The 12916-nt window shown below is 41.4% G+C and overlaps 1 protein-coding gene across 1 annotated transcript in view; it reads left to right on the plus strand.

Annotated features, from left to right (window-relative positions):
• Positions 1-8035, plus strand: part of cchcr1 (coiled-coil alpha-helical rod protein 1) — a 34166-nt gene extending 26131 nt beyond the window's left edge. The window contains exons 12-19 of the mRNA XM_088321388.1: positions 1208-1320; positions 1391-1463; positions 1535-1653; positions 3278-3466; positions 5729-5830; positions 5908-6035; positions 7288-7393; positions 7470-8035. Of these exons, the coding sequence (XP_088177514.1) occupies positions 1208-1320; positions 1391-1463; positions 1535-1653; positions 3278-3466; positions 5729-5830; positions 5908-6035; positions 7288-7393; positions 7470-7600 (961 nt within the window). The 3' untranslated portion in view covers positions 7601-8035. The remainder of the gene's footprint in view (positions 1-1207; positions 1321-1390; positions 1464-1534; positions 1654-3277; positions 3467-5728; positions 5831-5907; positions 6036-7287; positions 7394-7469) is intronic.
• Positions 8036-12916: the final 4881 nt, after the last annotated feature.

Below are 12916 nucleotides of genomic sequence, written 5' to 3' on the forward strand. Positions count from 1 at the left end.
CGAGTCTGTTTATTTGTAAACGGTAATTATCTGGCGAAACAGCTTGATTGCAACAATGATGCAGAAATGCTTTCAGGCGAATTTCTTTTGTCTGTTGGCATTATCGTGTGTTTTGGAGTCACTATTTCACACGGTCTTAGATGTAACAAGTCCATGTTTGTGAAGAATCGTTTCATGAGTGGAATTCTACGTCGTTATAGTTTTCAAGTATCTTATTTCAGACAGATGTTGATGTTTCTGTGATGAGTACATTTTGGAATGGTCATTATATCTTGAATCCCAAGAGATTTCCAATGACATCTGGCATGACGTATTTCAGTGACCGGTGACATTGTGAAGACACCACCTTGCTTCTTAACAGTTGGTGGAGGGGTTATTAATCAATTGCGATTATTTTATTAGACAACTTAGTATAAAAATGTTGATATTATTAGTAGCATGACATTATAATCACCGGTCTGGACATCAAACCTCGGACTTATGCCAAGGCTGTGGCAAATAATAGTATTACAACGAATGTTGATCAAGTATCTGCTGAGCAACAGGTCATTGCTTTTATGCGTCTTAAAGGGATATCTATCAATGCTGAGGACATGGAAGCATTCCATTATCAAGAGTGTAGAACCAGCCTAAAGCTACCATAGTGAGGTTTGTCAAAAGGAAACGAAAACATGAAATCCTTAAGCAAGGAAAAAACTAAAAGGGACAAATGTTTATTTAAATGAACATTTAAGCAAAAAAAAAAACCTGACATTGCAAGACAAGCTCGATTTTTGAGGAAAACGAGATACAAGGAACTTGGACTTCAAATTGTAGAGTATACATAAAGTTATCGAGAAATGCAGGAGCTGGACAGATTTGCCTAAAGACCTGGATAGAGCAGTAAATACATATAATGACACTGGACAATCTCTGACAATGATGGATTCAAATGATACAATGGCATCCTGGACTGACAACATGGACACTTTTATTACAGATCATAATGAAAAAAATCTATCATAATATATTGGGCTATGGTCTACTGTAACTGAGCATCAGTCCAATTTAAATTTGATATTGTGAATTTCCAGATTCTTTGGTGGCGTGGCCGGGATAAATAATGGAGAGATTATTTGAGATATGAAAACGATTACAGGTTCAACTCGTATTTCAATGCGGCACTGTCGTAATCTTTGATGTTTCTGTTGTTCTCTGTCCGTCTCAGTTTTAGTGCGGAGTTCCATCGTAAAATAGCAGCGGTGGATGCAGCACAAGCAAAACTCAATAGTTTGGGTCCCAGGTTGAATTTCGCCAGAGGTCGAGTGGAAACGGTCCAAGGTGCCGTTACCGAGCCTATTTGTTTCTATTACCCGCCATTGTTGTACAGCTCAATGATTTTGCTTCACAGCTTTATTCATGAGGAGCGTCGCACTTCATAAAGTCCAGAAGACCAGCAAGCAAGAAGAACAGACTGCTGAAAGGTAGTCGTGAATAACTTTTCACCTCGGAGAGCCATCCCCGAGTCGCTCACCCTCCATTTCTTTTATCGCAGCTTCCAAAATTTACAAATGGAACTCAACTTGGTGTCCCAAGAGAGAAACAAGCTAGCTCAGGAGCTCAGGAGAACCCCGGAGTTGATAGAGAAAGCGTTGCTGGATATGAAGGAACAGCGTAAGTACAGCTATTCCTCGATTGTCGCAGTGATTGGGGACCAGGACCTCTCGCGAAACATGAAAATCCACAAAGTTACCTCGAGATGATCTCCTTACCGACTGAGAGTATACGACTCTCAAGAAAATAACAACTATAGCTCTACAATAGAATAGAATAGAATATACCTTTATTGTCATTGTTACAAAATGGGTTGAACATATTGTGACAACAAGATTGGACGTGGCACTCCAGTTTCAAATTTAAGAGGAGGATAAAGAAAACAACGAAGATAAAGGAACAAAGAAGATAAGGTTATAATTTACACAATATAAAGAAACAAAGAAGATAAAAATTATAATTTACACAATGTTTACACAAGAAATGTGGGCGTGTAGGATGTTACATACAGTATTGGGATCGTATTAGTGCAATAATCAACATTGTGCAAAGTGAGCATAGGCATACAATTTTACATCTGTATGAGGTAATGTGTTTGCAAGAGTTTCAGTTTTTTGTGCGGTGTGTGTTAAGGGTGGTAATGGCTCTGGGGAAGAAACTGTCTCTGAGTCTGTTTGTTTTTGTTTTGTGTGACCTGTAGCGCTTGCCGGAAGGAAGCAGGTCAGAGATGGTGGCCGGGGTGAGAAAAGTCCTTAATGATTTTTTCTGCTCTGCTGAGGTAGCGAGAGCAGGCAATGTCCTCCAGACTGGGTAGAGAGCAACCAACGATTCTCTGGGCTGTGTTGATGACCCTCTGAAGTGTTTTCCTGTATGCTGCCGTGCACCCAGCATGCCACACCGTAATGCAGTATGTTAGAATGCTCTCCACTGTGGCTTTGTAAAAGGACACCAGCAGCTGCTGTTTCAGATGATTTTTCCTGAGCACTCTCAGGAAATGGAGTCGCTGCTGGGCCATCCCTACCACCGCTCTGGTGTTCGCAGACCAGTAGAGGTCATCGGAGATGGGCACACCCAGGAATTTGAAAGAGTGGACTCTCTCTACACTGTCTCCTTTTATAATTAATGGTGCTGGGTTCTTGCCTTTCCTCCTGAAGTCCAGTATGAGTTCTTTTGTTTTTGTGGTGTTCAGTATGAGGTGTTTTTTCGAGCACCACGTTGTCAGTGACTCCACCTCATCCCTGTACGCCGCCTCGTCCCCTTCAGAGATGAGGCCGACCAAGGTGGTATACAAACACAGAACTGCATTAGAATGAATGGTCTTTTGGTTCAGAGCCCTTTTCGTGTTTGTCAACAAGCGTGTCGTAGCCAAGCATTGTTAAAGCAACACGGCAGAATTCATGTCAGTTTATAGCAACCCATTGACACAAAAAGATAATAGATCATAGTTAGGAACAGGTCAAAATAGCGTAAAGTATGTGATAGCAGCAAGATCGCGACTTAATTTTAGTCATCAACAGCAACAAAAAAAACAATGTTAATTTGCTAGATGCTGTCTTTTGAAGGTACTGAAAAAAATTAATTTGGCCTTGAAAGTGCTTTAAAAGTGCTTAAATTTGGCCATGAAAATGGTTGACGAATTCTTTAATAATCGGAGAGAAGGGGTGTCTTAGTTCCCAAGGATTGCAGTGATGCCACCACACCAGTTGATTATAATCGGGATGTCTCACTTTTCCTGTCCCTTCAGACGGAAACGAGCTGATGCAGCTTCGGGCGGAATTGGAACAGAGCCAAAACGAGACGGAAAAGGCTGTGTCGGGCCGAGAGCGGGTCCAGTGTGACCTACGGCGGGTACTGGACCAGCTGGAGGAAAGCAAGGTGAGGTTGGGGGAGTTCCAATCTGAGCTGCACAGCCACAAGGAGAACAGTGAGAAAGGTGAGATGGAAAGAGATGTCAAACATTTACAACTCTTTCAAAATGTCTAAAAAAAAATTGGGCAAAAGAAAATACACAGATACAGAGGTTTTAGTGCTGTAAACTGGTTGTCTCCAAATAGCCACTTTTGGACACGCCTAGACCTACCTTTAGGCAAAGCTTCAAACTATTGACTAACCAGTTTTCCAGCTAAGATGCACATGTTACACTCATCTGCTGGAATTTATTGCCCCGAAATGATTCAGGCGAGAATAAAAACCTTGTATGTCCCGTGTTCCCACTCAGATTACTCAATCTTAGTAGCATTTTCAGTGATTATTCAGTTTGGGACAAAACATGAGACCAAAAGTGTCCATATTCTCTAAACCACGGGTGTCAAACAGGCGGCCCGCGGGCCTGATCTGGCAACGTTCAGGATAAAGACAACACTCAGAGAAGCGCAAGAGAAAAACAAGCTGCATGTTAAAATATGTCAACTTGATGTTGCCAAAGCCAGGTGCCTCTCACAAAGTCACTGTACTTGTATTTATTTCTCTCTCTCTTTCTTCCACCCCTTTTCTCTCTCTCTGTCTCTCTTCCATTGTGATTTTCTTGGAAATGTGATTGATGAGAAATCATTGATATAAACAGTGTCCACAACTACATGATCGATTCTTCTATTTGCCTATAATTTGTCATGTCCTTTATACAAGGCAGAGGTTTTAGTGGTTGACTTACCCAAACTCTAATGATTACAACCTGGTAATGTCATTATCAGAACATAGTAATAACAAAACTTGTCATTTTTAAAGTGCATATCAAACTGATAGCCGGTCACACTAATCGGTACCCAAAAAAGTATCTCCCCGCTACAAAAAAATGCTGACCCCTGTACTAGGTAGTGTTAGGAATTAAACTATTAAAAATGTATCGTTTACCAAATTGTTCGAATTAGTTATCTGACTCCATTAACCAAACATCTCCTAACAATGCATGTTCTCTTTTTGTAGTTGTTTTGTTAGGGAAAATAAATTTGCCCCCTTGTGAAAATGTCGGCTATCCTGTTCATTTTTTCCTCAAGAAACGAGTGCGCATAAATTGTTGGGTGAATGTAGGTTGTGTTTGGTTAATGAAGTCAGATAACTACCGTATTTTCCGCACTATAGGGCGCACCGGGTTATAGGGCGCACCCCGGAAAAATAGTTTTTGGTCTATTTTTGACATACATAAGACGCACCGGATTATAAGGCGCTACAATGGGAACGTCGACAAAACAGTCAGATAGTTCCGTCCAACTTATTACCCCCTTAACATTCCCAAAGCTTGCAAATACGTGTCGAGAACACGTGCGGATGCGGTGTCCGTACGATGTCACTCAAATGCATCGTTCCATCATTCGGAAGGTTCAAGTCTTGGGATTCAAGAAATGCCAACCATTCCTTAGTTTCTATTTTCTTTTTCGCTCGCAACTTTACTGTGCATATGATGATAAACACTTGGAATTGAGTTGAATTTAAAAATAGACATTCCATTCCATCCATTATCTGCACCGCTTATCACAGAAACATCGAGTTCAGTCTGAAACAAGACACAGGGACAATATAAAACCCGGAGTAGCTCACCGAAGTCGTTGTGTTCATAATAATGTGCAGCCAATGTCCTCTTATATCCGTGAGTGTAGTAAATCCAGGAGAATAAAATATTTACAAATACAGAATAGAAAAAAATGCTTTCTGTATGCCGTCAGCCACGTGCTATACACATTCATCTTTTTCGGCCAATTGCAGGCTTTGTTTCGCCGTTTAAGCCAATGCCAGCCTGTAAATAATAAAAAGGATCCGCCCCTTGACCTCCGAATAACTTTAGCCAATAGTGATCGATTCAAATGATGATTGACACATTGGTTAGCCAATGAAACGCCGGTAAATACATCCCAGCATACACTGCGTACTACTTGGCGTTCGGGGGAAAATCTAGTCAGCGGCTGCAAGTTAGTTGGAAATTTTTTTAAATTGATCCATAAATAAGGCGCACTGTATTATAAGGCGCATGGTGAGCTTTTGAAAAAAATAAAGGCTTTTAGGTGCGCCTTATAGTGCGTAAAATACGGTAATTCGAACAATTAGGTAAACTGTACATTTTGATATTTATTTCCAACAGTCCGTATTTTGATAACCGAGGTTTACTTCAAGATCGGGTTTGGTTTTGTCTCTCTGTGTTTGAAAATTCCTGTCAGTCCTTTTTTGTGTCGGGTAAGAATTTCTGAGTGCATGCCCCCTACAGCCCTGAAGGAGCGTGTGCAGGAGATAGAAAGCCTCTATGCCGAAAAGCTTCGGGAGATGGAGCTGCAAGTCAGCGCCGCCAAGCGAGAGCACTCCAAAGCAGGTGGAGACTTCTTCAAACCGTCAAGCGTAAAAAGAAATATTTCACAGTTTTCAATTCATCACGTCGTTGTCTCACAGTTATGACTTTGCGGCAGTATGGTAGACCAGTTGCTGGGAAACACAGCGGCGGAAAAAAACATGAAAGCATCACAGATGTACCGGTACATCGTAAACAAAGACAAGAAATCGTGATCAACAAACAGATGGTGAGTGTAATGGAAATTATAGTTTGAATGTGCCTTTGTATGATTTTATCCTCTAAAGTACCATAACGCCAAAGATTATACCCTGGGTGCTGTTTGTATTCGTGCGACAATTGTATCCTCTTGGGGCCTGATAACTATTAATCAAGTTTGCCTTCACTTTAGTTCCGGGAAGCCTGCTCAAGAGCTTACCTCCCTTTCCACATTCCTTGACTTTACGCTGATGCATTGTACCTGTTGTGTTACAAAGTTTCACTTTCCTTTTTGTATCCTCTTGGGGTCCGCTAACTGTTAATCAAGATGGCCTTCGCTTTGGTGCTGGGAAGTGCTTTTCACCCTACACTACTTCCACAGTGACGCATTGTACCCTTTGTGTTACAAAGTTTCACTTTCCTTACTGCTCATTTAGTATGCTCACACGTCATCTCGCGACCAGCGTTATTCACTTCATTTAAACTGTGTTTTCTCTTTAAACCAATCAGATTTGTTTCATGTATTCGTGTGATTTTGCTTAAGCCAATCAGATGTGTTGTTTAATGTTTGTGTTCCCAAATAAATAAGTCTCTAACTATCTGTGGGGTCTATATCGACCTCTTACATGTCGTTGGAGAACTATTTACAAATTTGTTAAGGCTAAAAAAGACATTTGACATTTTTTTACAACTGCCAGTTGGAGAGGGGGAGGGGCCAGAAGAGGAGGAACTTACTCACGTCCGTCTCCTTGGCCGCGCTCCTAACTCTGGGAGGCCCTTCCCCCACCAACCTGCATTTATTTAGGCAGAACAATGACAGTAGTTGTTTTTTACGGGTAAGCTGAAGTCTGGATGTATCATTTTCCTCTTTACTAAAAGTCCCACAATGCTTTGGGGCATAAAAGAATCATGGATTACTTCAATGTATATACATGCACAAGTAATCAGAAAAGGAAAGAACTAATCCAACCATTGTAATCAGTATTTGGATCGTTCTGCATGGTTACTTTAAAATAATTGGAATATTAGCAAAATTCTGTTTCAAACCAGATTGTTGTCATCTCTCGCTTTATCAGTCTTCATACTTTGTGTCCTCCATGCTTCCCATGTTAAAAAAATTTTGGCATCTATTATCCCCGATTGCATTTTGCCGCAAATGGGGGCCAGCAGAGTCCATCTCTGCAAAGTCTCTGGTCCCCATTCATCCCGATAAACAAGTGATTACAGTATTTTCTGCATGTCTACGTATCCCCTGTCCAACCATCTATCAATGTGTCTAACAGACTTCAATTTCCGAGAGCGAATCAAGAAATGAATTTACTCAAAACGTGCAAAAAGACAAATCCGAGGGGGGAAGCTTCATAATGAGCCAACAGCTAGCAGCGGAAAGTGAGTACCGTGCAATTCTTGAAAAAAAAATTTGAGTCCGGATGTCTTTACTGCTTGATTGTGTCCATCCCGACAGAGAGACTACTTTTTGTTATGGAAGATTTGGGCACGCTCAGCTCTGCAGTGCTAAATAGCTCAGAAGACTTTGCAGAAGAGGCGAGAGAAGAGGACGGAGAACAGCAACTTGTGTTAAGGCCAGGCCAGTAATAGCATTTTTTTTTTACAATCCATAAAAGATGGACTCTCTTGACGTATGCTTCTCTAGTCAAGCTACACTTTTATACCCTCTCTGAGTAAACAACATGTAAATGTCAGCATTTTGTTTTTTATAGTATTTATCGAAAGGCTTTTGTAGCTGGAAATGTTCGTCATAGGATAAAATGTTACTTCTTAATATTGAGAAATAAATATACGTGCTTTTATATTAGAAGGTATTGAATCATGCTACCGTTTTGTCTTGTGAATTACTGTATATTCCAAACTATAATAATATACTATAAAACTCCAAAGTACTGTATTTATCTCAATTTTACATGATCTCGATTTTTACAAACAGGACTTTTAACACAGCACCTGATACTTATGTCGTGTTTTCATGTATTTGCCAAAATTATTTTGTTCTAGTAAATGTTGTGCATTTTATCGTTGATTTTTTTTCACTTATTTTGTTTTTGTCATGTGTTTCGTCGTGCATTTTGCTTATTTCATTAATGCATTTTGTTACACCTAAGCAGGGAACTGCAAAATGTGTTTTAGTGTAAGGATTACCTGTCTGTGTGGATCCCTTAACCACAAGAGTGGTAGGGGCACCATTTCCTGTGGTGTGTCATGGGCGAGTACAGCCTGGTGGTGCCCATCTCTCTGCAGGCAAACAAATGTTGTACATTTCGCGTGTTAGGTGAATGAAACGGAAACACAAGTGCAAGGATAACAAATGAAATATGGACATTTGTCACTGGCCATGTAAACGATTAACCCTTTCATTTCCATGGGGGCGTGGGCGCCCCCGTTTGACAAACGCGACTTAAATGCTCGCAGCTCCGTGACAATTGGGCAAATTGAATCAAAATAGCTCTTCAAAACACCCACAAGGTGGCGGCAACTTCCCACGATCTTAATCACAGGAATCCACGTGTGGCAATGGACCAATCACAGGCAAGAAATGACACACACGGGGAATAGTAAGTATTGCATTTTGTAAAGCATTTCTGTTATCCAACCAATAAAAAAACATTGGAATACTTTGAACATAACTTAATTAGTTTTGCTTGTAAAAGGGGCAATAAATTGGGGTCCTGATTTGCCATGCACGATTCCTGTCTATTCATAGGAGTTCATAGTTCCAGTTAATGTTGTCTTAGAACATGTTCAGTTCCAGTCTTTACTTTGTTATAATCCTTAAAAATCCAAGTCTGTGGTTTTTTTTTCCCATTTCAAACTGTTATTACATCGTCCTAACACGTATTTATGGTAGATATTGCCAGATATCGAAAGTTTAGGTTGTCCTGGGGAAAAAACAGGCCATAAGTAATCACTCATAACAGCATTTCTGACTCTTTCATGGCTGAATTAATCAAAAATTATAGTACTTGGTCAATAAAGTTTTTAAGGTAGCGTTTTCCAGTGGCAAATTGTATTGGGAAGAATTTCCTGCAACTGAAAATTTAAGCTACATATTCCTCTCATTTTACCAGAAACCTATATTTGGAAAGATTTGTCTCAAATATTGACACACAAATATTTTCTCTATTTATTCAAAATCTAAAAAACATATGTCCTAATAAATGCACACGCTTTCTTGTTTTAATCGGACTGGAGAATTTGTAAATTCGCCTTTGATAGTCCTTAAAAGTGCTTGAATCTGGCCATGAAAAGGGTTTATGGACCCTGATTATTCGAGGCTGTTTTGATGTCAATCAATGTAGAAATGAGCGAAAAATTATGAAAATATGTTGTTAGGTGTATAATACCACCTTTGTGAATCTCCATCGCAGAAATGTGTTTATTTTCCAGGCGATCAACTCAATTCCATTAAATCACTTATAGATCCGCTTGCGCAGCATTGCAGTGTTAGAGAAATTGAGAATAAATGCATACACGTTTACTTGCTACCAGTAGAGGCCGCTGTTGTCAAGGGAGAAAAAAACTAATCCTGATTTATATTTGACTACGTTTTTCCCACACGGGACTCAAATTAAAACTACAATTGTTCACGTCTGAAATATTTGCATTTAATTAATTAAGTTAAAGAAGGAGAGCAGGTACATTTGTGACACATTGTGCTTTTATGATCTTTTTCTCAAACCTTTATAGATGGTATTGTCATTTGTTCACACCAAGAACCTGTCACCAAATCTTGGAGCTTTCATATCAGAAGAGCGGTTGAAACCAGAAATCATGGCCAGGATAGCTTAAACCACAGTCCCACTTGCCAGACTTAAACCCATCAGGAGGGACAGGAACATAGCAGTGGAATCAAAGATCAAACTCATGCAAGCGCTGCTTACCTTCATCTTCCTCTACGCTTGCAAGACATGAACTCTCACGGCAGAACTAGAAAGAAAATCCAGGACATGGAGATGCCATGCTACAGGAAACATCTAGGCTGTATAGTGACTTGTTTACCTGACTGCCCATTTTGCACATCTGGTTAGCTGCTCCTCTTGCACTCCTTGCACTACTGTATAATACTATACATAGCCATAATTATTCAGTATATTATTAGTACTTCAATACTCCAACTCAATACAACATTTTATTTATATCAGTACATTCAAGGAAACTGCGGGTCAGATGTATCGACATTTCGTTCTGTATACACCTGTACAAGAATGACAATAAAGTAGATCTGAATCTGAATCTAGGCATCAACTACTTAGCCCATGTGACAAACCAAACCATCAGAGGGCCCATTGGACACTCCCAAGAACTGTTGTCAACTGTGCACATGCGGAATCTTCAGTGGCATGCTCAGGTCACAAGATCATCAGGATTGATCAAGATCATTCTCCAAGAGGGCAGAAGAAGAACTGGGCCTACAACATTAAGGAATGGACTGGTCCCAACGTTACCACGACCCAAGAACAGGCCAGGAACCGTAAACAATGGAGAAAGCTGCCCAGACTTAAGTCCTCATTAGTGCCCTGAAGACCCAGGAGGAAAAGGGATCTGTGACCCGTGAACAATGCTGGAGTGCTAAGTATCTCCAAAAGTCTGTGACACTCTCAAACCGCACACTGCTAGTGGAAGTTTGTAAGAGTGTGATTTATTACCACAAATAATCTACTGAAGGATTTTATACATTTGACTATGAAGGATTTTATTCGATCGAATACAAATGACATTTAATGCAAAAGATATTCACTGAGGCAGCACGGCGGCGCAGTGGTTTGCGCTTGTGTTCATGTCATGGGAACCTGTCGTGGGTTCAAATCCAGCTCCAGACTTCCTGTGCGGAGTTTGTATGTTCTCCCCGTGCTTGCGTGGATTTCCTCCGGGCACTCTGGTTTCCTCCCACATTCCAAAAACATGCATTTCAGGTGAATTGGCCGGTCCAAATTGTCCCTAGGTGTGAATGAGCGAATGAGTTGTCTGTCCCCGTGTGCCCTGCGATTGGCTGGCAACCGGTTCAGGGTGTCCCCCGCCCACTGCCCGATGATTGCTAGGATGGGCTCCGGCACCCCCGCGACCCTACTGAGGATAAGCGGTGCAGCTGATGAGATGAGAGATGATACTAATGTATTTATATTTTTTTGTTCGGTTTTTACTTAATGTTTCTCTGTTTTCACTGTAAAGCACTTTGCTACAACGAAAGTATTGTTAGAAAGGGCTGTACAGTATAATTTTAGGACATTTATATTTGGGACCATATTTTCCAGTCAAGGGGCAGCACGGCGGCGCAGTGGTTAGCGCATGTGCGGCACAGTTCATGTCTTGGGAACCTCCTGCGTGGGTTCAAATCCAGCTCCAGACTTCCTGTGCGGAGTTTGTATGTTCTCCCCGTGCTTGCGTGGGTTTCCTCCGGGCACTCCGGTTTCCTCCCACGTTCCAAAAACATGCATTTCAGGTGGATTGGTCGGTCCAAATTGTCCATAGGTGTGAATGAGCGAGTGAGGTGTCTGTCCCCGTGTGCCCTGCGATTGGCTGGCAACCAGTTCAGGGTGCCCCCTGCCCACTGCCCGATGATTGCTGGGATGGGCTCCAGCACCCCCGCAACCCTACTGAGGATAAGCGGTTGCAGCTAATGAAATAATAATGAGATGAGATATTCCAGTCAAGTCCTCCTTCTTTGCAAAATTCCATGCCAAAGTTTGTCGCTTGGCGTGACGGCGTTCGAGTCCCGTGAGCAATGCGTGCACAGAGAAGCGTGCGGGACTGTTGTGCCACCCAAAATTCAGGCCACGCTGAAGGCAAGGGGAGCAGTCATGACAGCGCACTCAAAGTTCATCAGCCACGTTGGTTTATTTTTACGGAAAATTCGGACCCTAAACCGCCACTTTCAACCCTGCGGCTTATGCAATGCGGCTAATTTATGCATTGCCCTAGCAGTAAAGGTAAGGATGGAATATATGTGTTGAGGAGAACTCAAATGTAATGTAACTTTGCGCTTTGTGCATGAATAAAACGAGCATGAAGGATTTTATACATTTGACTATAAAGGATTTTATACGATTGAATACAAGTTACATTCATTGAGTTTAATGCTGTAGTTGTTTAGTGACTGTGCCTTTATTCAATAAGCAGTGAAAGTTCAGGGTAGGCATGAATGGTGGAAGATGTTGTTTTACAGAACGGGACGTACTGCTGATAAGATAATCAGCACGTCCAGACGGAGGACGGCAGGCGTTGTTTCGAGAACAAGGCCATGATGATGTAGAGACGCTCGGTGTTGTTTGGAGTTTTCCAGACATCGCGGCGAGGTGGTGGAGCCCACGTTCGGCTTCCTTGGCATGGCCATGGGAAGAGCCGGCACACCATTTTGCGGGGAGACGTGGGCCAATACGGAGAGAGCTAAAGGAGTTCAGAAAAAGGCTTCACAGAGACTCCAGCGTCACTAATTCGGCCGTTTTCGATGGAGCACACTTAGTTAAATCGTTAATGAAATTAAATCTGCCCCCGTGTGGAAATGTTGGCTGTCCTGTTCATCTTTTCCGTCAAGAAACGAGCGCGCATAAATTGTTGGGTCAATGTAGGTTGTGTTTGGTTAATGGAGTCAGATAACTAATTCGAACAATTTGGTAAACGGTACATTTTGATGTCTAATTCCTAACAACCCTCATCATGGAAAGGTCAATCGAAAGGGGATGTTAACTACCATATTGGGAATAATTTGATGCGGAAATAATGTGGAGAAACCAACAGATTACAAGAAGTAACTTCCACTGATGCAGAGATGCTTTTAGGCGGATTTCTATTTATCTGTTTGCATTATTATGTGTTTTGGACTAAGTATTTTCTACAGGGTTGGATTCTACGAAATGTCCTTTATGTAAGGACGCCATTTTTGCATGGATTGAAAGAAGT

This window comes from Urocampus carinirostris, chromosome 17 (assembly GCF_059441175.1).
Source record: "Urocampus carinirostris isolate Australia breed hairy pipefish chromosome 17, RoL_Ucar_1.0, whole genome shotgun sequence".
NCBI classification, from domain to species: Eukaryota; Metazoa; Chordata; class Actinopteri; order Syngnathiformes; family Syngnathidae; genus Urocampus; species Urocampus carinirostris.